The 24,381-nt window shown below is 34.7% G+C and overlaps 1 protein-coding gene across 1 annotated transcript in view; it reads right to left on the reverse strand.

The window, feature by feature from the left end:
* The window catches only part of FAF1 (Fas associated factor 1), a 325,035-nt gene that overhangs the window by 247,256 nt on the left and 53,398 nt on the right, over positions 1-24,381 (reverse strand). The window contains exons 3-4 of the mRNA XM_037499959.2: positions 10,818-10,864; positions 4,169-4,374 (exon numbers count right to left, since the gene is read on the reverse strand). Coding sequence (XP_037355856.1) covers positions 4,169-4,374; positions 10,818-10,864 — 253 coding nt within the window. The remainder of the gene's footprint in view (positions 1-4,168; positions 4,375-10,817; positions 10,865-24,381) is intronic.

Below are 24,381 nucleotides of genomic sequence, written 5' to 3' on the forward strand. Positions count from 1 at the left end.
AGAGAAAGCAGCAGCAGAAAGCTTATTTAAAGGTATGATGGCCAAGCACTTCACAAATCCAGGGACAGAAATAGACATGCAAATATACAAAGCAAAAATAATGTCAAAGAATGAATGCAATGATGTCCACACTAAAAACATTGTAATCAATTTGTCAAGTTTAGGATAAAGAGAAACTTAAAGGCAGCAGTTAAAGCTGGTAATACACTGGAAGCGACCACAAGACTATCTAGAGATTTCTAAACATTGCAGGCCAGAAGGGAGTAGGGTAACATATTCAAAGTGCTGAAAGAAAAAACTGCCAAATAGCATACTATATTCTATAAAATTGTCCTCAAACATTAAGGAGAAATAAAGACTCTCCCAGATAAACAAAAGTTCATTATCACTAGACTACCTTATAAGAAATTCTAAAGAGAGTACTTCAAATACAACAGAAACATTAAAGTAGAAAGCTCACTGGAAAAGTTAAATAATTACAGAATAGTACAGACAATAACAGAATATTTCATGATGATGCATAAATCATTAATTCTAGTATACAAGCTAAAACACAAAAGTATAAAAATAAGTATAACTATAAAGTATATTAATGGATACAAAATATGAAAAGATGTGATTTATGATATCAATAACAAAAAGGAGAAAAGAATATTTGTGGGGTCTCCCCGGTGGCGCAGCGGTTGAGCGCTGGATTGCGAAGCTGCCCGCAGCCTCTGCAGCGCTGGTTCGATCCCCGGCTGCTCCCTGGCCACCGGAGGAGGGTCCCACATGGCGCGCAGACCTCTCCTGCCGCCCGCTGCTCCCCTCAGCAGTGTACTTCGGTCCTTCTGCCTGTTCTGCTCCCCGCTCTGGCTCTGGTGAATTCTCTCACCCTCCTGCGCTTCTGACTATACCCAGTGCTTGTGTAAGTAAGTAAGTAAGTAAGTAAATAAATAAATAAATAAATAAATCTTTATAAATAAATAGTTATTTCAAAACAAAGTTTAAAAAAAAAAGAATATTTGTATATGATTGAAATTTCAGCTTAAAATAGTTATAATTATATGTAATATCTTAAGTAAGCCCCTTTGTAGCTATAAAGAAAATACCTATAGAAAATACACAAAAGAAAATAAGACTCAAAGCATGACACCACAAAAAAAGTGAAACACAATATAGAATGGGGGAAGGATCCAAATATATGCCGTCTACAAGAGACACACTTTAGATTTCATCACATATCGGCTGAAAATGATGTAACATTTACAAATGTACCCAATAACAGAGCACCCAATATACAAAGCAAACAATGACAGAACTAAGGGGAGAAATATATAACCCAGCAATAGCAGGACATTTCAAAACCCTACTTTCAACAATGGGTAGAGCTTCCACATAGGATATCAGTGAAGAAAAAGAGGACTCAAACCATGTTGTAGTACAAATGGATCTAACAAATACCCAATAGCAGCAGAATTCTCTTACATTCTTCAGGCTAGATGACAATGTAGATCACAAACAAATTTTAATAAATTTTAAAAGACTGAAATCATACTAAGTTATTCAGCCACAACGTACTAACACTAAAATATAGAAAAACAAACTAAGCCCAAAGTTAGTAGAAGGGAGGAAAAGATTACAGCAAAAATTAATAAAAATGAAAACTAAGAGTTAATGTTTGAGACTGTAATAAAATTGACCCACTTTCAGCCTGAATTAAGAAAAAAAGACTCAAATATAATCAGGGGAAAAAAGACATTACAACTGATGCTAGAGGAATTAAAAGAATCATAGAGACTACTATAAACAATTATACATCAATTGGATAAACTAGAAGAAATATTGAGAGGTAAATTCCTAGAAACATATAACCTACCAGGACTGAATCATGAACAAACAGAAAACCTAAACAGAACTACGACAGTAACAAGATAGAATTAATAGTCAAAAACCATCCAACAAAGAAAAAGTCCAGTACCAGATAGCTTCACTGGAGAATTCTACAAAACATTTTTTAAAAATTAACATCAGTCTTTCTCAAACTTTTCTAAAAAATTGAAGGAGAGGACACTTCCAAACTTATTTATGAGACCAACATTACCCTGATACGAAAGTCAAAGACACTATAGAAAAAAGAAAAAAGAAACTACAGAAATCTTCAACAAACTTCTAAAAAACCAAGTTGAACAGCACATTAAAAGGATCATATATCTTGGCAAAGTGGAACTTACACATGTGACACAAGGATAGTTCAATTTATGAACACCAATGTAATTGATATGTTAACAGCATAAAGAATGAAAAATCACATAATCATCTCAATAGATACTCAAAAAGCATCTATAAAACCCCACACCTTTTTAAAATAAAAACATCTCAGGCCTCCCAGGTTGCACAATGGGTTAAGACACAACCTATGAAGCTGTCCGCGCCTCTGCAGCACGAGTTCAATCCCCGGCCAGCCAGGAGCAATCCACATGGCACAGCAGACCTCTCCTGGCTTGCCTGCTGCTCCCCTCAGCAATGTACTTAGTTCACTCTGCCTGTTCCTTTCCCCACTCTGTCTCTGGTGAGTCCTTTTGCCTGTACCCCAGCTCTTGTATGCATGGATAAATAAATCTTTAAAACAATAAATAAATAAAAACATCTCAAAGAGATATTTGCAATCCCATTATACTGCAGCCAGCACCAAAAATTACAAACATAAATGTCCATCAATGGATGAGCAGATAAAGAAAATGTGGTATATACATATAACAAAATATTATTCAATCTTTAAAAAAAAAAGGGAAATCTGATCATACAACACAGTATGAAAAAAATTCAAAGATATCATGCTAAGTAAAATAAACCAGACACAAAAGACAAATACTGCATGATTCCACTAATAGGAGGTATTTAGAGGTAAAACTCATATAAGTAAAGTACTGGTTGCCAGGAGCTGGCAGAAGTGAAAACAGGAAGTTGCTGTTTAATGTATACAAAATTTCATCTTACATAAAGATGAAAGAGTTCTAGAAATCTGTACAACAAAATGCTAAACATTTAAAAAACTGTTAAAAGGCTAAGTACTATTTGCTAAACCACAATTAAAAAGGGAAATGTACAGAATATTTTGGTGCATAGACGTGGGCAGAGGGAGAAGTAGCTGGGCTAGTAGAAGAATCCAGGCAAAAAAAGAAACAAGTGCAAAGGCCCTATGTGAACTAATAACCTAGTCAATGAGTTGAAGAAGTCCACAACAACTTAGGCATAGTGAGTAAAGAGGAGAATGGTAATATTGCGTTGTCAGAAAAGTTATGACACATTTTTCCTATGTTTTTCAAACAAAGAATACATCATAATTTTTCCAACAACCCAACAGATAAAAACTGGAAATGTAGGTAGGAACTCTATAAAACAAGAACTTACAGGCCATAGTAAAAGATTTCAATTGCATCCTAAACACAGTGCAAAGTTTCTGAATGATTTTAAGCAAGGGAATAATGATCTTCCTACTGTTGGGGAATGATTACCCTTTAACAGCCTTGCTTTTCTATATTGTACTTCAATTAAAAATAATAAAGGATCTCCACAATAAAGGAATAAGGCAGAATTTCAGAATTTAGATTTAAAAGAAAACTGTATTAAAATGTAAATTAATACAATTTCTTGTCCTACAAAAACATGTATCAAATAATCTTAAACATGAATTCAACATAGTTTCTCTAGAGGAATTTGGTAAAATCTATCTAAAAATGGCAGGCATACACTCTGAGTTTTCTTTGATGGGATAGTACTGAAGCATTTATTCAGATGGCAGGGAGGAATAAGGAAAACATTATTTATTTTTGATCTCTCACTAACCATAATATAACCATAACCATAATATGAGAAATGAGTGTTCTTCAGCTAAAAAATATAAAGTATGCATAATATATAATGTACTTAATAATTATAGTATTTTTTAAGTTCTTAGATGTTTAATTTATTCCATATAAGTGAAACAAAAAAAATTATGCTAAATTTATCTCAATTTCAACACAGTATTTAAAAATAGAGCACATTAATCTATGAGAAAATATCATTTTCACTCTTCCTTTACCCCTTTCGTGTTGGCAGTCAGCTCAAAAGAAAAGAATATAAATTGATTATTTACCTAATGAACTATTAATTTGTACAGGTTTTATGGTAGGAAAAACCTTACCAACTGTACAGCTGTCTTCAAGTACCACATCAACATTTCTGTCTCTGTACTCAACCCTGAAGTCCAACATCCGAGGTTGCCGTTCTACAACTTGTCTAGATGGCATTACAGGTCGAAATGCTGAAGAAGAGGAGGAAGCTGGAGTTGGAGGTGGGTGACTTGCTGGATCAAATGCAGGTCCTGGTATAGTCTCACCTCCATATTCACTGAAACATTGACATAAAAGAGGGAGTATCATCAATCAAATCATTACAGAATACCACAGAGGACCCCTCCATACTTTGCTTATGCTGTACTTCCTAGCCAATTTACCTACCTGTACATCAGAGCTTAATTTATATTGTATTTTTTCCACAAATTCCTTTCCAGTGACAAAAGGACACACTACTCCCCCTCCCATCCTTATTTTGTATATATCTATTAATGGTCACACACATCATTTAGCATTTAATTTAAGTTGTTATGATGCTGGTAAAACATCAATTTATATTTTTTTAATAAATTTTATTTTTATATTCCCCATACAATTGCAATCCCCTTATTTTGACTCCGATTCCTCCCCTCCCCACCCCCCACTCCCCATAGAGTGTCTCTGGTTCATAGTTGTTTGTTGATTTTGATATTTTCTTTCTTATAGTTATTCATTTTCCTGGTCCCTTATTTAAGTTTTCTAGATTCCTGCCTTGAGTGAGACCATCCGGTATTTTTCTTTTTCTTTCTGGCTTATTTCGCTGAGCATGATCCCTTCCAGCGCCATCCATGTTGCTGCAAATTGCATGTGTTTATCTTTTTTGAATGCTGAGTAATATTCCATGGTGTATATATACCACGTCTTCTTGATCCAGTCATCTATTTTTGGGCATTTGGGCTGTTTCCAAAGCTTAGCTATTGTAAACAGTGCTGCTATAAACATAGGGGTGCAGGTGCTCTTTGGAATTGATGTTTCTGTGTCCTTTGGGTAAATACCTAGGAGTGGAATTGCTGGATCCTATGGAAGCTCTATGTTTAGTAGGTCCAGTAATCTCCACACAGCTCTCCATAGTGGTTGGACCAGTTTGCACTCCCACCAACAGTGCAGGAGAGTTCCTTTTTCTCCCCATCCTTGTCAACATTTGTTGTTGCTAGTTTTTTTAATATGTGCCATTCTCACTGGTGTAAGATGGTATCTCATGGTAGTTTTGATTTGCATTTCCCTGATTACAAGTGATGTTGAACATTTTTTCATATGCCTGTTGGCCATTTGCATTTCCTCTTCAGAGAAGTTTCTTTTTAGCTCTTCTGCCCATTTTTTGACTGGATTATTTTCTTTGTTGTTGTTGAGTCTCATCAGCTCTTTGCAGATTTTTGTGATCAGTCCTTTATCATTAGTGTTGTGTGCAAAAATGTTCTCCCAGTCGGTGGGGTTTCTCTTTGTTTTTGTTATTGTCTCTTTTGCTGTGCAGAAGCTCTTTAATTTGATGTAGTCCCAGCTGTTTATCTTTGCCTTCACTATCACTGCTTTGGGTGATGTGGCTGTAAAGATGTCTTTGATGTGCATATCATGGAGTGTTTCGCCTATATTTCCTTCTATGTATTTTATGGTTTCAGGTCTTATGTCTAGTTCTTTAATCCATTTTGAGTTGATTTTGTGTATGGTGTGAGGTAGTGGTCAAGCTTCATTCTTTTGCATGTAGCGACCCAGTTTTCCCAGCACCATTTATTGAACAAACTTTCTTTGCTCCAATGCATAGTCTTTGCTCCTTTGTCAAAGATCAGTTGACCATAAATCTGTGGGTTTATTTCTGGATTTTCTATTCGATTCCATTGGTCTGTGTGTCTGTTCTTGTTCCAATACCATGCAGTTTTGATGATTATGGCTTTGTAGTATAGTTTGAAGTCTGGGCATGTGATGCCTCCATTCCCTTCTTTTTTTTTTTCAGGAGAGCTTTGGCTATTCGGGGTTTTTGGTGATTCCATATGAATCTCATCAATAATTGTTCTATTTCTTTGAAGAATGACATTGAAATTTTTATTGGATTAGCATTGAATCTGTATATTGCTTTTGGTAGGATGGCCATTTTAATAATGTTTATTCTTCCAATCCATGAGCAGGGGATGTCTTTCCATTTCTTTGTGTCTTCTTCTATTTCTTTTAACAGTATTTTATAGTTTTCTCTGTATAGGTCCTTTACCTCTTTTGTTAGATTTATTCCCAAGTATTTGATTTTTTTTGTTTCGATAATAAAAGGGATGGGTTTTTTTAATTTCTTCTTCTTCAGATTTATTGTTTGTGTATAGGAAGGCTACTGACTTTTGCATGTTGATTTTGTATCCTGCCACTTTGCTGAACTGATTGATGAGTTGAATTAGTTTTTCTGTGGAGTTTTTGGGGTTCTCTATGTATATTATCATATCATCTGCAAATAGTGATAGTTTGACTTCTTCTTTTCCTATTTGGATTCCTTGTATGTCTTTCTCTTGTCTTATTGCTCTGGCTAGGACTTCCAGTATTATATTGAAAAGCAGTGGTGAGAGTGGACATCCTTGTCTTGTTCCAGATCTTAATGGAAATGCTTTCAACTTTTCACCATTGAGAATGATACTGGCTATTGGCTTGTCATATATGGCCTTTATGATGTTGAGGTATGTTCCTTGTATCCCAAGAATTTCAAGGGCTTTTATCATGAATGGGTGTTGCACTTTGTCAAAAGCTTTCTCAGCATCAATTGATATTATCATATGGTTTTTATATTTTTTTTTGTTGATGTGTTGGATAACGTTGATTGATTTTCAGATGTTGAACCATCCTTGTGTCCCTGGCATGAATCCTACTTGGTCATGGTGAATTATCTTATGGATACATTGTTGGATTCTGACAGCTAAAATTTTATTGAGGATTTTTGCATCAGTGTTCATTAGGGAGATTGGCCTGTAGTTTTCCTTTTTTGTGTTGTCCTTGTTCGGTTTTGGTATTAGTGTAATTAAAACATCAATTTAAACTCTGAATTAAAGATCAATGTGTTCTTCACTCATTCTCCTTCATTGAATCACCATTATTTGCTGCATTAAATCTATCCTCTACAAAAACTATTCCAAAACTTTATTGTCCTTAAACCTCTATTCTTCCCTATATCATAATCAATCTTAAAAGATTAAATAGATGTCATAACTAAGTGATTTCCTTACCTTTTGACATCAAAGCTACAAACTAACCAGTATATGCACTCTCTCTGCCTGTAAGTAGAGAAATCATTCCTCCTATATTTATACAAAATCTAAGTTTACACTATGGATTATCCCTTTCCTTTTCAGTAACTTCAACATCTCCTTCTCTTCTGAATTCTTCTCAAAACTCAAATATGCTCATATCTTTCCCTTCTTAAAAAATAAAAATGAAACCAGGTTCTGACCACTTAATAGGTGTCCCATTTGTAAAACAGGAAAATATATTTGTAAGGATTAACAGATGTGAATGACAAATTTAGTACAACGGTACCTAATAAGATCTCAAACTTCGAACACAATATGTTCGAAGTTTAAGTTATTATTACTTCCCCAAGCCTTATCTTTCTCCATTAGTCCTCATTATCAGCTATGCAAGTAAGAAACCTGGTCACTATCCTTGACCCTTCTACTTTTCAATTTTACCTCCTAAATATATCTTGCATAAGTCATCTATCTATCCCTTCTGAAGCTACCAACTCTAGCCCAAGTCACAATCACTTCTTGCATAGTCTAATACAAAACCCACCTAATTTCTCCACATATACTCTTGTTTCTCTGCATTCCATTCCATACAGCACTAGTATGAAATTAAAGACAGAAATTTCTCCATAACATTTTCTTCAGTAACTCCCTCTGCTCTTCATATAAAAGTGGCTCATAAGGTCCTATACTTCTGTGACTAGCACTTCTTTCTAACAATAATTCTTTCCAAAAATAAATTTTTAAGGCTCTGGAAAACATGCTGAATAAATAAAATATTATACCAAGATATAGGAAATAGCAGTGCATACACTCAGTGTTTATGGCTGAATGAATGTTTTACATAAGTTACACACTTTACAAATAATGTTGTATCAGTAATATATTATCTAGTGCAAATTAGCCTTGGAGGTGAGGCAGAAGACTTGCTTATATTCCTGACTCCATCAACATCATGCTGTATCATCTGGGCCAAGTCACTTCAAGCCTTATTCTCTCTACCTGTAAAATGAGGGATAATAATATCTGCCTTTACTCATTTACAACTAAAATAATAACTGTAAAAATAAAACTATGGGCAAAGATGTTATATACATGCATTACATATCAACTTTTTTTACCCAACTGATAAAATCTTAAAAGCTGTGCCATCCTAGCTTACTGGTCTTGAAGAGGATAGTCTAGTATTAAAAAAAAAAAAAAAAAAAAGAAAAAGAACATGGCTTTTCAATGAGAAAAGCCAGACTTCACCACCTATTACATTTGTAACCTTGGGAGACTCTATGTAAGCTCTCTAAACTTGAGTTTCCTCATCTATGAAATATGAACATCATCTATCTTAAGGATTGTAATGATAATAAATGAGGGAAAATATGTCAATTATCCAACACAGTGCAGTAACTATTAAAAAATGTTTCTTTGCCTTAGAATCTAGGGGTACATTAAAAATCACATTCCATTTTTGAATTCATGTAAAAATCTGGTTTCAAGAAAAGTCATAAGTGACAAAAAGTGTAAAAACACAGGGATTAGGTACTTCTCCCTCCAAAAACAATTCATATTTCTTAGTAACTGTTCTCTGCTTGGTATGAACTGACTAGAGTTCACTATATCCACATACTATATCCAACTTTACTACAAAAAGACAAACATACAAAACAAAGATCCATTTAACTGTCTACATATACCATTCCTAGCATTGTGTCTTCCACTTTTGGTGATAAGCCTATCAGAAAGTACAGTCTTCTTTCATTTTCCTCTGGTCAGTAGACAAACAAGAGGAATTTTCAGTTATGTCAAATCCACAGTGATTTCAAAGCTAAAGAACAAAAATAGGAAGGAAAATAGTTGGAGAATATATTAGATACAGCTTACATTTTTATATGGATATATGATTCATTCCTTAATTTAACAAGCAGACAAAAACCAACAAAAACCTACTCAAGTGAAAGTTAACACTAAATATTATACTATCCTTATTAGAAATCAATTTAGTTCTGAATCTCTCATTCAAAAATATATTGAACAAAAAGTATCACCTATGCCAGCAAAGAGGGAATTTCTACAGTTCACCCATAGCAAATACTATTAATTGTAGCATATATCTGATATGTACTTAGAACACAGCAGCTGAATCCACAAGGGTTTAGCAAGCAAAAATTTTGGCACCAAAAGTGGAATAACATTTACTCAAGAATGAAAGTGGAGCCATATTTAGTATTCTAAAACATTCTAAACCAAGAAAAAAAGATGATCATGAAGGAAGTTCCTGTAATCATCCTTTAATTTGCTTTCTAGATGAAGTTTCATAAACTTGAAATGTTTTCAATGAACATAAAAAAAATGAGCAAAAAAATTTTGGTGCAGACTCTAGAAATCAGCCATATTTATTTTGGTTGAAAGTTTTTCTAAAAAGGAGTAGGGAATAGGTATGTTTATTATGGCCTTTATTCAATAACTATTAATCATTAAGGGAGGAACAGGTACCAAACAGATTTTTGCTGCCTTTAAAAAAAATTTAAAAAAAAAACTGTTCATATAAAATACAGCACAATTTGCAGTTCATGGTGAATTTGTTTTTTCAACTGCACTTTTCTTCCTCTCTAAAAAAATCTCATTTCTAGCCTGCTGTTTCTGTTTGCTTCATCCACACTTAGCAGATCATGCTTCAGTGACTTAGAAATCCCAGCCACCAAAATTCAGCCAAAGTTTGAATTGAGAGGAAAAAGAGGGAGAAAAATCAAGTAATTAAACTACTCTTGGAAAGGAAACTAGTTTTACCTCCTCTGACTTTATGGTATGCTCTTTTTAATCCAGGACCAGAGCTTTCAATTCTCAGGAGAGAAAAGTTATGACTTTATTTTTAATTTAAGGGATTGTTGTGGACTGTTGTAAGTTCTTTGGCGTCATCTTCCAATTTTACCTTCTGGCAATGCCACAAAACCACAAAGACCATTCCACATGTTAACACTGAATTCCTCAGGTAAAACAGTCCAGTTCTTTGGGAAATTTTATTAAGGGCTTATTCAAATTGTTGCAAGTTATCATATATTTCATTTAGAAACCAAAGGGGGAAGGGACAAAAAAAATACAGTAATGTGGGAGATGAAGCCTAGATAATGAGATGATAAACATGTTTGAGGGTTACTGAGCCGTGTCTCATTTTCTCACTACCAAAGGTTTAAAGGATTCAGTTCCTTCCATCCTAAGAATTAGAAGATGACCTTGGAAAGCTTTCTTTAAATAAAATAAAACCACCTTTATATAAATGATATTACCCAATCAGAAATAACATTATGCAGTAAAAGTTAGAGACTATAGGAAATTAACAATTAAATAAAACATCTGGAAGAAGAGTACTATATTAATGAACTCACACACCAAAGATCAAGTGCTCTATCAAAAAGTGAAACAAAAAATGAACAATTGCTTTTTTGCTTTTACCATTAAGCACTTTATAACATACCTTTGTAGAATGCCATTTTCCTGGGGTATTACACCATTGATAGCTGCCTATAAATAAAAAAGAGAAGACCATTTAAAGAAACAGAAAAATGCTGAGAGTGGGGTGAGATACTGTAAAAAGTAAGTATACTTTGAAAATTTATTTAAACAAAATACTAAATGTTCCCTTAATGATATAAAATATTCTCTATTAGATGTTTCTCTACTTCTCTATAATAAAACCACATTTTAGAAATCATTTGGATTTAACATTCACAGATATTGATTGAGTGATAAAAAGTTTAACTACACACTTCTCATTCATCAAGCAAAGTATCTACAAAGCCAATGTTTAAGGATATCAGAATAAGCAATTTTAAGTATCTTAACCTTTTTCTTGTTATTTCTTTCCTCAGAGATGAGCAAGATATAAAATCACAAAGGAAAAACACCAATCAGAAATTTTAAATTAGCTCAGAAACTGAATTCATTCTTTTGTGTTATAATCATTCTTACAAAAAGAACATTTAGAGGGCCTCCCTGGTAGTGCAAAGGGTTAAGACACAACTTATGAAGCAATCCGCAGCCACTGCAGCACGAGTTCGATCCCCAACCAGGGAGGTGCCCACATGGCGCAGCAGACCTCTCCTGTCTCACCCGCTACTACCCTCAGCAGTGTATTTTAGTCCATCTGCCTGTTCTGCTCCCCACTCTGTCTCTGGTGAATCCTCTCACCGCCCCCCCACACCTCTGGCCTGTACCCCAGTTCTTGAATGCATAAATAAATCTTTTTTAAAAAAAAAAAGAGAGAACATTTAGAAGGAAAATATGCAGGAGCAAAAAGTTCTTTGATAAACACAACACCAAAATTATATTTAAAGGAGGCAATAGCATCACTGGGAAGTTTCCTTATAGAAAACATGCCTGCAATTGGTCTCAAAGCTAACAAATTATCAATTATTGAGAAACAGCACAAGTGCATATGACAGGGGCGTTTATGAAGGCTACTAAGAAAGCAAGCTATTAAATCCTGGACTATGGGTAGTTCACTGAATAGAGAAGATTCTCTGGAGGAAAAAAACAGGCCTTTCTAACTTCGCTATTGCATCATAGTAACTTCTTTCTTACCCTTCTTCATTCCCATCAAAATGGAAAAAAAAAAAAAAAGCTACACTTTGACGTTTCATCAGCTGCCAGGAAATCAGATGCAGAAAAGAGTTTGTGTATTTTGTAAAATGTTAATTTAAATATTTGTCAGAGGTAGGTGAGGTAATTTACAATGTGGTGCTGCTGAATGTAAAGGATACTCGCCATGAATTTTGAGAATTGTAATGCTCTACTGTCAAAAATCAAAGAAATTGACACATTAAGAGAAACAGTGGGTAACCACAGAACACTGACAACTCTGGAGACTCATAAATTCTTTTTAGTCAAGCAAACACTAAAATCGGTTTCAAAACCACAACTTCAATTGAAGTATATCTGCTTAATTATTCCCTTTCTATTAATAGCATTAGTTACACATACAAATATCTCCTTTCCTAAAAAACAGAAAATGATAAAAGAATGTTTTATGATGTTGGAATAGAAGAAAATACCAGCATTGGAAAGATTTTGTCCACCTTTCACTAGGAAATGCCACGGTACAAAGAAAAGAACACTAAGGATTAATGAAGTCCAAAGTTTGAATCTAGATGCTCCATTTATTAAGTTAATGATTTTATATAGATAATATAGTTGATTCTGTATTCACTGACCCTCCTTGTGTCTCACTTTCTTCATCTATATAATGAGCTAATGATACTTCAGTCAAAATTAGCTGAATCTTCTGTTACTTGAAGGCATCAGGTTTTTCTATTTCTTAACATCTTTGAAGATACTACATCTGTTTGGAATGCCCCTTCTCCCATTCTTTATCTGGCTAAGTTTTAATCATTATAAGTGAAGCTTCTGTTAAATGTACTTTTAAAATACTCTTCTTTGATCACTCCCTCATCTAAGTAGGTTTACTATCACATAGAACCCTGTGCTCATAATTACAGCAATTGATAATTACTTATTTACTAATTGTTATATGCCTGTCTTTCTCACTAGACTGAAGAGACAATACCAATTTTTTCAACATTTTATCTCTATTGCCTTGCACATAAAAGGCACTAAAAATTATTTGTTGAATGATGCCAGAGGAATACAAAAAAAAAGCCACATCTTGGAGACTTGAGGAAGGCTTAAAGAAAGCTTCCTGACTGAAATAATGTTTCAACTAAGACTAGGGATAAAGGAAAGGTATCAAGACAGGGGAGGTGGCAATATTTGTAGAAGAACCATGACAAAACTTCACATTTAACCCTCATCCTCTTCCAAGATCTTAGATAATTTTCTTGTATCATTTGTTTTTATAACGAGGATTAAGGAAAGTTTCAAAAACCGAGGGCATTTGAGCTAGACACTGACTGATGGGGAGATATAGAAGCAAAGGAAAATTTCACATGAATTCTGTTTTGAATATGCTAACTTTTGAGCCAACAAGGGATGGTATTTTTTTATTGTAAGTATGCATTAATTGTCAACTATGTACCAAACACTGTTCTAGACTATAGAGATTTTTTTTTTTAAGATTTATTTATGTATGCATACAAAAACTGGGGTACAGGCCAGAGGTATAGAGAGTGATAGTATTCACCAGAGATAGAGGGGGGAACAGAACAGGCAGATTGAATGAAATACACTGCTGAGGGGAGCAGCAGGCGAGTCAGGAGAGGTCTGCTGCACCATATGGGTAACTCCCTGGCCAGGGATCAAACTCACGCTGCAGTGGCTGCAATTAGCTTCAAAGGTTGCATCTTAACCCCTCTGGAGATACAGTGACAGACATAATACAACTTGCTTTCTAGCAGGAACAAAATATATTCAACAGTTAATTTTATAGAGAAGTTCAGATAATATCCAAATGGAGACAAAAATTATCCAAATGGATATTTACAAATCAGAGCTATAGTAAGTACTGCAACACCTGTTTAAAGATACATAAATGTAGCCCTTGAAATATTTTAATGCATTATCTCTCTAAGCTTTCTTCTTTGGGAAGAGCAGTAAGAGAAAAATAAAATCTTGGGGAATTTTTTTATGTAGGAAAAAGAGACAGCTAAAAACAAAAACAAAAATGGAGCAAAGCAGCACAATAAGGGGGATTAGGCAAAACTTAAAAATGTCAAAACAGTCTAGTATTATTGGAGATAATAGATATATTTTAAAAGATTTTTAGTAACTATATTATAAAAGACTAAGTAAGAAATAGCTGGGACTTCCTAGCCTTAACTCAAAACACTTAGTATAAAAAGTATGAGGCCTGAAACTTCAAACAGAAGAATGACTATGAGATTTTGCTTGCTTTTTTATTTTTAAGAATGGAGATTTCTTGAGCTTATGTAGAGAAACAATGAAAACTCAAGCCATAAGGAAATTTCAAGGGTGTTAGGAGCTCTGTGTCAGCAATGAGGATCAAAAGATGCTACTAGTGCTCTTATCATTTAGCAAATTACAAGGATTTTAAAAGCTGTGTGCCAACAACCAGAGGCAGAGACAAATACATATTTTTTCTATTATTTCACAGGCTCCATTAGTATTATATTTATCAAATGAGCTATAAAAAGGGTTCTATTTGGTATTAAAATTTATCCAGTTCAAGATGTGGTAGGCAAAAGAAATGAGTAGTAAATTTAAGTGTCCACATTAAATTGGAGAGTTGCAAAAAAGACTTGAAATTGTGGTCGGAAAACAATGAGGCCTCAAAAAGATACTTAAAACCATTTTCTCCTCTTTCTAAGCAAAAAGGAAAATCATTTGTCATAAATAATTATTTAATTTATAATAATTATCTGTTAACAGACTGTTTCCAACAACATGTTATGTTTAAATTCTTCTAAGTTTTTCTTCAAATTTCTATTTTTCAAACATTTTAATCACTATGATACCCCTCTCTAGCTGAACCTCAAGTTTTCTATTATATATTCCTTCAAAACTCTTTCCTCCATTTATCCTAGACTGCAATAAATATATATAAAGGCAAAACAATAGAAGTAATGTGAATATCAAGAGAAAAGTTGGGAAGAAGTGATGATATTTGAACCAAACATTAAAGTGGGGTTCTTCTAGGAATAACAGAGTTGAATGAAAGCATTCAGGGAGGGATTTTTTTTTAATGTACAAAAAGTATGAATCTACTTAGCCTATTCAGGAAGCTGAAAATATTTTTGTGTGGCTTTAGCAAATGTTTGAGTCAGGAAGTAGTCCAGGCTGGTTGGAAAGATATGTAAGAGTTAGATTATAAGAAGCAGCATGAAGACATTAAAAGTTTTATTTCACCTGAAGATACTGGGAAGGCAATGCTGCAACTTCAATTTTACCCTTTATGAACATCATTTGGCAGCAACGCAAGATATGAATTGAAAAAGAAAATTGCTGAGAATGATGGCCAGGCTCACATCCAACCTATGAAGAATTCTTTATTCTACCTTCAAAATGTAGAATGTGATCAACATTCTCTTCTACCACCCTAATTTAAACCAATGTCTTTCACCATTCGCAGTAACATGGATGGAGCTAGAAGGAATTATGCTCAGTGAAATATCTCAGAAGGAAAAAGAAAAAATATTGGATGGTTTCACTTATAGGAGGAATATAGGGGAACCAATATTCCCCTATATAAAATAATAATAATAATATAATAATACAAAACACAACACAACAAAACAAACAATTATAAACCAGAAACATCCTGCAGGGGAAGGGGAGTGAGAGGGATCGGAAGGAGGGAGGGAGGAAGATGGGGACTGTGGTAATGGTGCACAGGTGAATTAGTGGTGGAAATTCTATGGAGACTATACCTCATAAAAGAATGCAAATATTGTTTAAAAATGAACAATGATGTAAAATATATATAAATAAATTTAAAAATGTAAAAAAATAAATCAATGTCTTTCCTCTCTATTATCAATAATTTCCAAACTGTTAATAGTATCCTTGCTTCCATTCTTGCCCTACACACTTACTACCTATTCACATAGCAGCCAGTATGATGCTTATAAATGGCAAATCAAATATAACCCAGTTCCTACTCAAAATAATAATACCTTCATACATCTGAATAAAATCCAGAATCCCCATTTTGACCTTATTTCGGCTCTAGTTCCCTCTCTGAAAACATCTTACACTGACCCTGACTTCAGTTACCCTAGCTGCTCTGATTTCCTTAAAATTTCTATAACAAGCCAAGCATGTTTAATCCCTTAATCCCTCCATACTTATTCTTAATCCCTCCATACTTATTCTTCACTCCACCTAGAATGCATTTCCTTTTTTTTTTTTAAAGATTTATTTATTTATTCATACAAACACTGGGTACAGTCAGAAGCGCAGGAGGGTGAGAGAATTCACCAAAGCCAGAGGGGAGAGCAGAGCAGGCAGACTGATGAAATACACTGCTGAGGGGAGCAGCAGGCGGCAGGAGAGGTCTGCACACCATGTGGGACCCTCGCCCAGGGGCCAGGGATCTATCAGGCGCTGCAGAGGCTGTAGGCAGCTTCACAACCCAGCACTCAACTGCTGCGCCACCAGGGAGGCCCTAGAATGCTTTTCTTTTACCTGTCTTACTCCCTCACTTCAGTCAAGTTTCTACTCAAAAGTAATTTCAGAAGCCTACCCTCCCCTATCTAAATCACATATTTATTTGCCTCATTGTTTGTAATCTGTCTTCTCTCACCAGAATTTAAGCTCCAAATGACCTCCATTTTGTTTACTAATGTATCCTCAACACCAACAATATACCTCGTACTTGGACAGTGTGGGCTAACAAATATAATTAGAATATAAATGAATAAACGCTATAAACCCAAGAGCATGAACAAAGAAACAGGCTTGAAAATATAGGGATGTTTTAGGTTTTGTTTTATGCAGGTTGATTTTTTGAAGTATGCTATGGGATATTTACATAGAGATGACAAAAAGATTATTAAGAATCTAAAATGTGTGAGTTTGAGATAGTGAATTTGGAGTTTCGAATCATCCACTTAAAAAGAATTTGGTAAAAATAGAACTACCAAATAATCTATATCCTCACTTTAGGGTATATACCCAAAGTAACTGAAAGCAGGGTCTCAAAAAGGTATTTGTGTTTCATGTCACAGCAGTGTTAACCAAAAAGTGAAAACAACCCAAATGGCCATCAATCGTAATAAAGGTGTGGTATATACATACAGTGGAATAGTATTTAGCTTAAAAAGAGGAAAATCCTGTTACAGACCACAACATGAATAAATCTTGGGGTCATTATGCTAAGTGAAATATGCAAGTAAAAAAAGTCAAGTACCATAGGATTCTGCTTATATAAGAAACCTAGAGAACATACATATTCATAGAGAAAGCCTAATGGTGGTTATCAGGAGCTGGGATGGAGGGGCGGGGTGGGGGGCAGAGGGTAGAGTTATAATTTAAAGTAAACAATTTCAATTTTGCAAGATAAAAAAGTTCTGGAGATCTGCACATAACAATGTACTATTTAAGACTATTAAACTCTACACTTTAAAATGATTAAGATGATATATTTAATTCTAGGTACTTTATATCACAATTTTTAGTATTCACAAGTCTTAGGAGTAGATTTAATTTACACAAAATGAGAATAGCAAGTACAAAGAAAAGGTTTAATCATGGAATTTTTGGAATGCCTACATGTAAGAAGTATGAAGGAAAGTAAAAAATAGTTTAAATAGACAGAAGTACAAGATATACATATATATAGATATAGATATAGATATAGATATAGATATATGGGCATCTGAACTTCAAAAGCAAACCTCAGTTACAGTTATATATATATATTCATTAAGCAAATTGCTAATACAATGTGACATTATGGAATTTACCAGGTATGATAATCTATTGCTACAAATAGAAAAAATAAGCAGAGGGCATGAAAACACTAATTTTTATATATTCATCCTATATCTTCACTTTAAAGCAAAAAAAAAAAAAAAGCCTAAAACAACTCGCATTCAGTATTTAGAGTATTTAGTTCTCTGAGACCTGTGATCTACTATAATTCAAATAGTTCAATTATGGGACATTCTATATTCTATAGTCTGACCAATCTCATTTTCAAATACTGATTCTATCATGTATTTATATCCTGTGTGATTCTGGTCATGTTAACTTGACTACTCTAAGATTTACTTTCCTCCTCTGTCAAATGAAGATAATAATACAAATTTGTTTCACAGGCTGATATGAGAATTAAATGAGAAAACACAGAAAAAAGGACTCTGCGAATATTAGCCACCACAACAGTTTTTGTTTTTGCTATATACCAATGGGGTATAAATGTCTACCTCAAGATGGTATATTGAAGATATACTGATGTTTTGCTTCCAATGATTCAGATTCAGATTGTCTGGAATGGAGGTCAAGAGAAAAATATTTTTTCCACAAACACCTCAAGTGTTTCTGATGCATAGCCAGGTTTGGTAACAACTAAAGATAGCTCATAACACACAATTTAGAGACCTATATAAAACCTTTTATTTTGCCATTACTTATTAATCTATTATTTCCCCCTAAATCCTTATTTCAGAAGTTACTCAATGTCTAAAGCCACAGATCCTTCATAAGATCTGCTATTAAATATACTCACATTGAGAACTCTTAAGCCAGAAAGTCATTGTATCTCAGCCCTATCATTTACTAGTTGTTAATCTTGAGAAAGTTACTCAAATTTCTCTCTGCCTCAGTTCTTTCACCAGTAAAATGGGAGCGGTAGCAGTACTTGTTCATCCAATTTTTATGAAACTTGTTAATATATAAAGTATTTAAATGGTTTTTGATATGTAGTAGAATATTCAATGAAGGTGAACTGCTTTTATTTTAAAGATTATCATACTGAGATTTTATTCTTTTTGAAATAACAAATGCATTTTAACCACAAAATTTTGAAGGCAAAGAACTGACACTATTTAAAAAATGAAAAAATTCCACTCACAACACTTACCTATTGCAGACAACTTATTTCTGGAGATGTTTCCTCTCTTCACTACTTAAATACTCTTATCAGTTATAAATAAGGTAGTGAAATCACAGTAGAAAAAAAACAAGTAATTTAACAATCCTAACAACTAACTCTAAACTTAAAAATATTTTTATTAACTCTGCTGTTTATTTTTGCAGTAGAAAAGAATTCCAACTGGCAATATTAAAGCAGTTCCTAACAGTCAAATATTTGTTTTTAATAAGCTCTAATTTGATTTTTTTTTTTTCAGGGAAAGAAACAGAAAGCAAAACATTTTAAGAAAAGTAACCATTCCACAATCTGTTTTTAGTCAAATGCAAAAAAAAAAGTTAAAATGTTCACAAAAGCCTTCCAAGTAGGTATCAGTATCAGAATAGACTGGCACAGATCAAATTAAAAACAAAGGAATATAAGGTAGATACTAAGACAAATGGTACCTCAGAGACTCGCCTCTGTCAAATAAACATCTGTGGGTAAAAAACCAAACAGCAAACTAGAAGAATCATATAACTGGGAGCAAAAGAAATTGACTAACAAGATCTCTTGTAGTAAAACCAAAATGCAAGAAAAATGATTTGTGTGACAGTCATTTCTCCATATTCTTTGCCCCTCATTAGACAACACAGTGTTAGCCTTTGGTCAGCATCACATAAAGGTCTACTCAGCTCTCTCTCTTCAGCCCAGTATTAAATATTTTTTTCTGTTCTATTCAATGAATGTGTCAAAAGGAAACAGAGGGTCAATTAATATGTCTTTGTTGGATTCAATTCACAAGCTAAAACCCAAAGAGACAGAAATGTTTGAAGGCTGGCAGAATTTATAGAGATAGATAGCCTGGCGTATTCAAGGGGAGACTTTTACATTTTTGAGCAAAGTAAACAAGCCAGATTTGCTTTATGTTAAAAGCAGCAACATAAGGAAAACACTCCTTGTTACCAGCAGTCCAAATATATAGCTGCCTTCATGTGGAGGTTGGCGAACATCAACAATCAATTTAGTTGAGAAAAGTAGATTGCAGGGCCTCCCTGGTGGCGCAAGGGGTTAAGAGGCAACCTATGAAGCTAACCGCAGTCACTGCAGCATGAGTTCCATCTCTGGTCAGGGAGCTACCCACATGGCGCAGCAGACCTCTCCTGACTTGCCTGCTGCTCCCCTCAGCAGGGTATTTCAGTCAGTCTGCCTGTTATGTTCCCCACTCTGTCTCTGGTGAATCCTCTCACCCTCCCTGCACCTCTGGCCTGTACCCCATCTCTTGTATGCATAAAAATAAGTCTTTAAAAAAAAAAGAAAAAGAAAAGTAGATTGCAGTTACTCTGTGCAAAGAATTGTGCTATGTATCATAGATGACACATGTAAAAGCCCCAAACCTTGGGAAACCAGGAGAAATAAAATAAGAATGCAACATTAAACAGAATATAGAAAGCTTTATCTCAATAAATGGCAATTTTATTCATCCTGCGGAATTTCATTTTATATATATATATATATATATATATATATATATATATATATAAAGCATAAACCTGAAAAGCAAAAATAATCTGACTAAGGTAAAGATGTCTCATCAACCAGCTATACATTATCAAAAAGAAACACATCTAAACTATAACACAAGCTCCCCTTGTGGCACAGGTGGTTGAGCGCAGAGCTGTGAAGCTGTCCACAGCCTCTGCAGCACAGGTTTGATTCCCAGCCGGCCAGCGAGATATCCACATGGTGCGGCAGACCTCTCCTGTCTCGCCCACTGCTCCTCTCAGCAGTGTATTTCATTCAGTCTGCCTGTTCTGTTCCCTGCTCTGTCTCTGGTGAATCCTCTCACCCTCCCACGCATCTGGCCTGTACCCCAGTTCTTGTATTCATGAATAAATAAATCTCTTTAAAAAATTAAAAAAATAAACCATAACACAAAAAGTTTGACAAGAAAGAGGTGGAAAGACATGTATCAATAAAACATACCCAAAAGAGGGGGCCTCCCTGGTGACATAGGGGTTAAGTCTCAGCACTAACAAGCTATCGCTAGCCACTGTGGCCTGAGTTTGATCCCCAGCCTGGGAGCTGACCCACATGGCAAAGCAGACCTCTCCTGTCTCGCCCACTGCTCCCCTCAGCTGTGTATTTCAGTAGATCTGCCTGTTCTCTTCCCCACTCTGTCTCTGGTGAATCCTCTCACTGCCCCACCCCGCACCTCTGTCCTACACCCCATTCTTATATACATAAATAAATAAAATAGGGCCTCCCCAGTGGCGCATTGGGTTGAGCGCAGCGCTGTGAGGCTGTCCACAGCCTCTGCAGCGCCGGTTAGTTTCCCGGCCAACCAGGGAGATTCCCATATGGCGTGGCAGACCTCTCCTGTCTCGCCCGCTGCTCCCTTTAGCAGTGTTTCAGTCATTCTGCCTGTTCTGCTCCCTGCTCCATCTCTGGCGAATTCTCTCACCCTCCCACACCTCTGGTCTGCACTCCAGTGCTTATATAATAGAAAAATCTTTATTTATAAATAAAATCTTAAAAAAAATACGCAAAAGAAAACTGGTGTGCCTATATTAGTATCAAATAAAATTAGTCAAACAAAAAACATTCTAGAGAAAAATAGTAATCACAGCACTTATACATAAAACCACAGTGAAATGATTCTATCTGGCCAAAAGAATGTACACAAATAAAGGATGACAATACTGGAAAGGACTTAAAGCCACAGGAACCCTCATATCGTACCAATGGAATGAAATTGGTACAACCACTTCTGTGAAAGAGAGAATGTGGTAAAATCCTAATGTGGAGGGCAGTAAGGTAGGGAGATATATTACTGCAGGGTGCAATACTGTAACACCAAGGTGAATAATGAAACCAGGACAAATGGAAGAGCCTGTTGTTTGGTGGGGAAGAATACACAAATATGGCACTATCCTTTGACTACTTGTTCAGTAAAGTCTGTTTAGCTTTTATAGTGTTACCTCCGGAGAAATATTAATACATCCTCACAGGTCTCTCACTGAAGTCCAACCTCAACAGTGCTGACACCCATATGTTGCGTTCCTCAACACATTCCACAAGCAGAAAACTGGTATGTGTGCCAAGGTAAGCAGGAAACTGAAACTGCAGCTCAGGATTAAAGGCTGTCAGAGCCAACATCAGCTCCCAAAAGTTCATTTCTCTTTCAGAGCATTTTGTACTACTGAGTGGCTATATCAGGAAGCCAACCAACAATCCACACACCCCTCCTTTTTTTCCTATCCCACTTGTTTCTTCAAAACCTGGGCAGCTATATTGCATCCTGTAACTAAGTTGCCAGTTATTGACAAACCAACAACCAACATTTCAGTTGTTTAAATTTAATGAGTCAGATTGCTTTTGAAAGTGATTAAAATAAGGAAAATATAATTCTAAATAAAAATCTTTTATTAAAAGCTTAAAAGGAATTATAGGTGGTAATAAATAGTTTGGTCATTAAAATCTGGCACACATACACTACCTAAACCTGGGACCTTGATATGTCCTTTCTAGTGCGAGGTAAGGTGATAGGAAATATCTGCATCCACATCACAGAGCTCTAGATTAAATTTAATCTGTTTAACCCTTTCTTCATGGTATTAATACGCCAGGATATTAATTCAAGACACAGAGACTTGGAAAAGCAGGTTGTTCTAAAAATTCTAATAAATTTTCTATGACAATCATATTACATCTTTTATAGAACATTCCTAAGTTTTATCAACTTACATTTTATAACATGAATAGAATTTGTCATTAGTTAATCACATAGATAAACTATTCTATATCGGGGCTTCCCTCCAGGGTCCAGAGAATTATTTATCAACTCAAATTATTTCTAGCCTCACTTTAAAGAGATCTAAAACTATACAAAAAATATAGAAAGAAAATTTGAAGAAATGGGAAGCTATCCCAGAATGGAAAGACTGCTAGAATGAAGGTAGTCCCTTCCAAGTTAACTCTTAAGAGTAAAAAAATTCCAGTAGCAATAGCAATATTTTGTTACAATCTGAACAAAGTATTTCTAAAAACCATCTGGAAGGAAAAAGTTTAAAATAAGCAAGACATTTTTGTAAGAGCAGTATAACGAAAACACACTTGTCCATCATATGTAAGTATATATCAATATCATAAAGTTAACTTAAGGAAAACCACTTGAAGCTAGTTTAAGAATACATTTTAAAATATTAAAGTGACCAAATAAATCCTACTATTTATTAGAAAAATTCAGCATAATCTAAAAGTGACATTTCAAATTCTAGAGAGAACAGGGCTTAGAAAAATGTTTCTTTTTTAATTTTATATTTTTTACATCATTTTTCATTTTTATACAATGTATACATTTTCATTTTGGTTATAGTCCCCATACAATTCCTACCCCCCTTATTTTGACCCTAATCCCTCCTCCCCCTCACCTCCATAGGGTGTCTCTGGTTTATAGCTGCTTGTTTATTTTGATTTTTACTTTATTATAATTAGTCTTTTTCCTGGTCCATTATTTAGGTTTTCTAAATTACTGCTATGAGTGAGATCATCTGGTATTTTTCTTTTCTTTCTGGCTTATAAAAATATGTTTCTTGTTAAATGAAATTAACAAGTGGTTAACTGAGGAAAAATATACAATTAACAGACCCTACATGATTAAAGAATATAAGTAATACATCAGTGACAGGAGAATATATATGCATATTTGATCTGATCTCATAGTAAAGATGCCCTATCTAAGCACACTAACAAAAAAATGTAAAAAGTTGATAGATTTGATAAAAAAGAAAATGATTAAAATTTAAATAAATGAAAATGAGAAATGACAAAATAGGGTAAAAAACAGGTTCTTATACATGATTTTTTTAAGTTCTTGTCTTTAATAGACAGTTACAGAAATTCCCAAAAATCAATTTAAGTAACTGAAAAACTGGACAAATGAAATGAACCTCACAAGGGCATAAATATAAATAAGCAATACAATCTAACCAAAGAAATAAAAATTTAAAAAAGAATACAATCTTTTTTATCAGACTGACAAGCATTAACTATACATATGGAAGTAAATATATATACATACACATAGATGGAAAATATCTAATGTTGCTAAAGACACAATCAAAAGACTTTCTTACATAGTGTTGGTGGGATTATAAATAGATGCAACCTTTCTGAAGTTTAATTTTCTATAGTATCAAGGGCATTAAAAAGGATGAGGAAGGGAGAGCCCTTTAAACCAGCAACTCTAGGTCCTCCCCAGTGGCGCAGGGGTTGAGCGCTGGGCTGCAAAGCTGCCCACAGCCTCTGCAGCGCCGGTTCGATTCCAGGCCACCGGTGAGGGTCCCACATGGTGTGTGCAGACCTCTCCTGCCACACCCGCTGCTCCCCGCAGCAGTGTACTTCATCTATCTCCCTGTTCTGTTCCCCGTTCTGGCTCTGGTGAATTCTCTCACCCTCCCGCGCCTCTGACTGTACCCAGAGCTTGTATAAATAAATAAATAAATCTTAAAAAATAAACCAGCAACTCTATCCTTAGATATCTTATTTAAGGAAA

This window comes from Talpa occidentalis, unplaced genomic scaffold (assembly GCF_014898055.3).
Source record: "Talpa occidentalis isolate TD23 unplaced genomic scaffold, MPIMG_talOcc4v2.1 talOcc4.9, whole genome shotgun sequence".
Classification (NCBI taxonomy): Eukaryota; Metazoa; Chordata; class Mammalia; order Eulipotyphla; family Talpidae; genus Talpa; species Talpa occidentalis.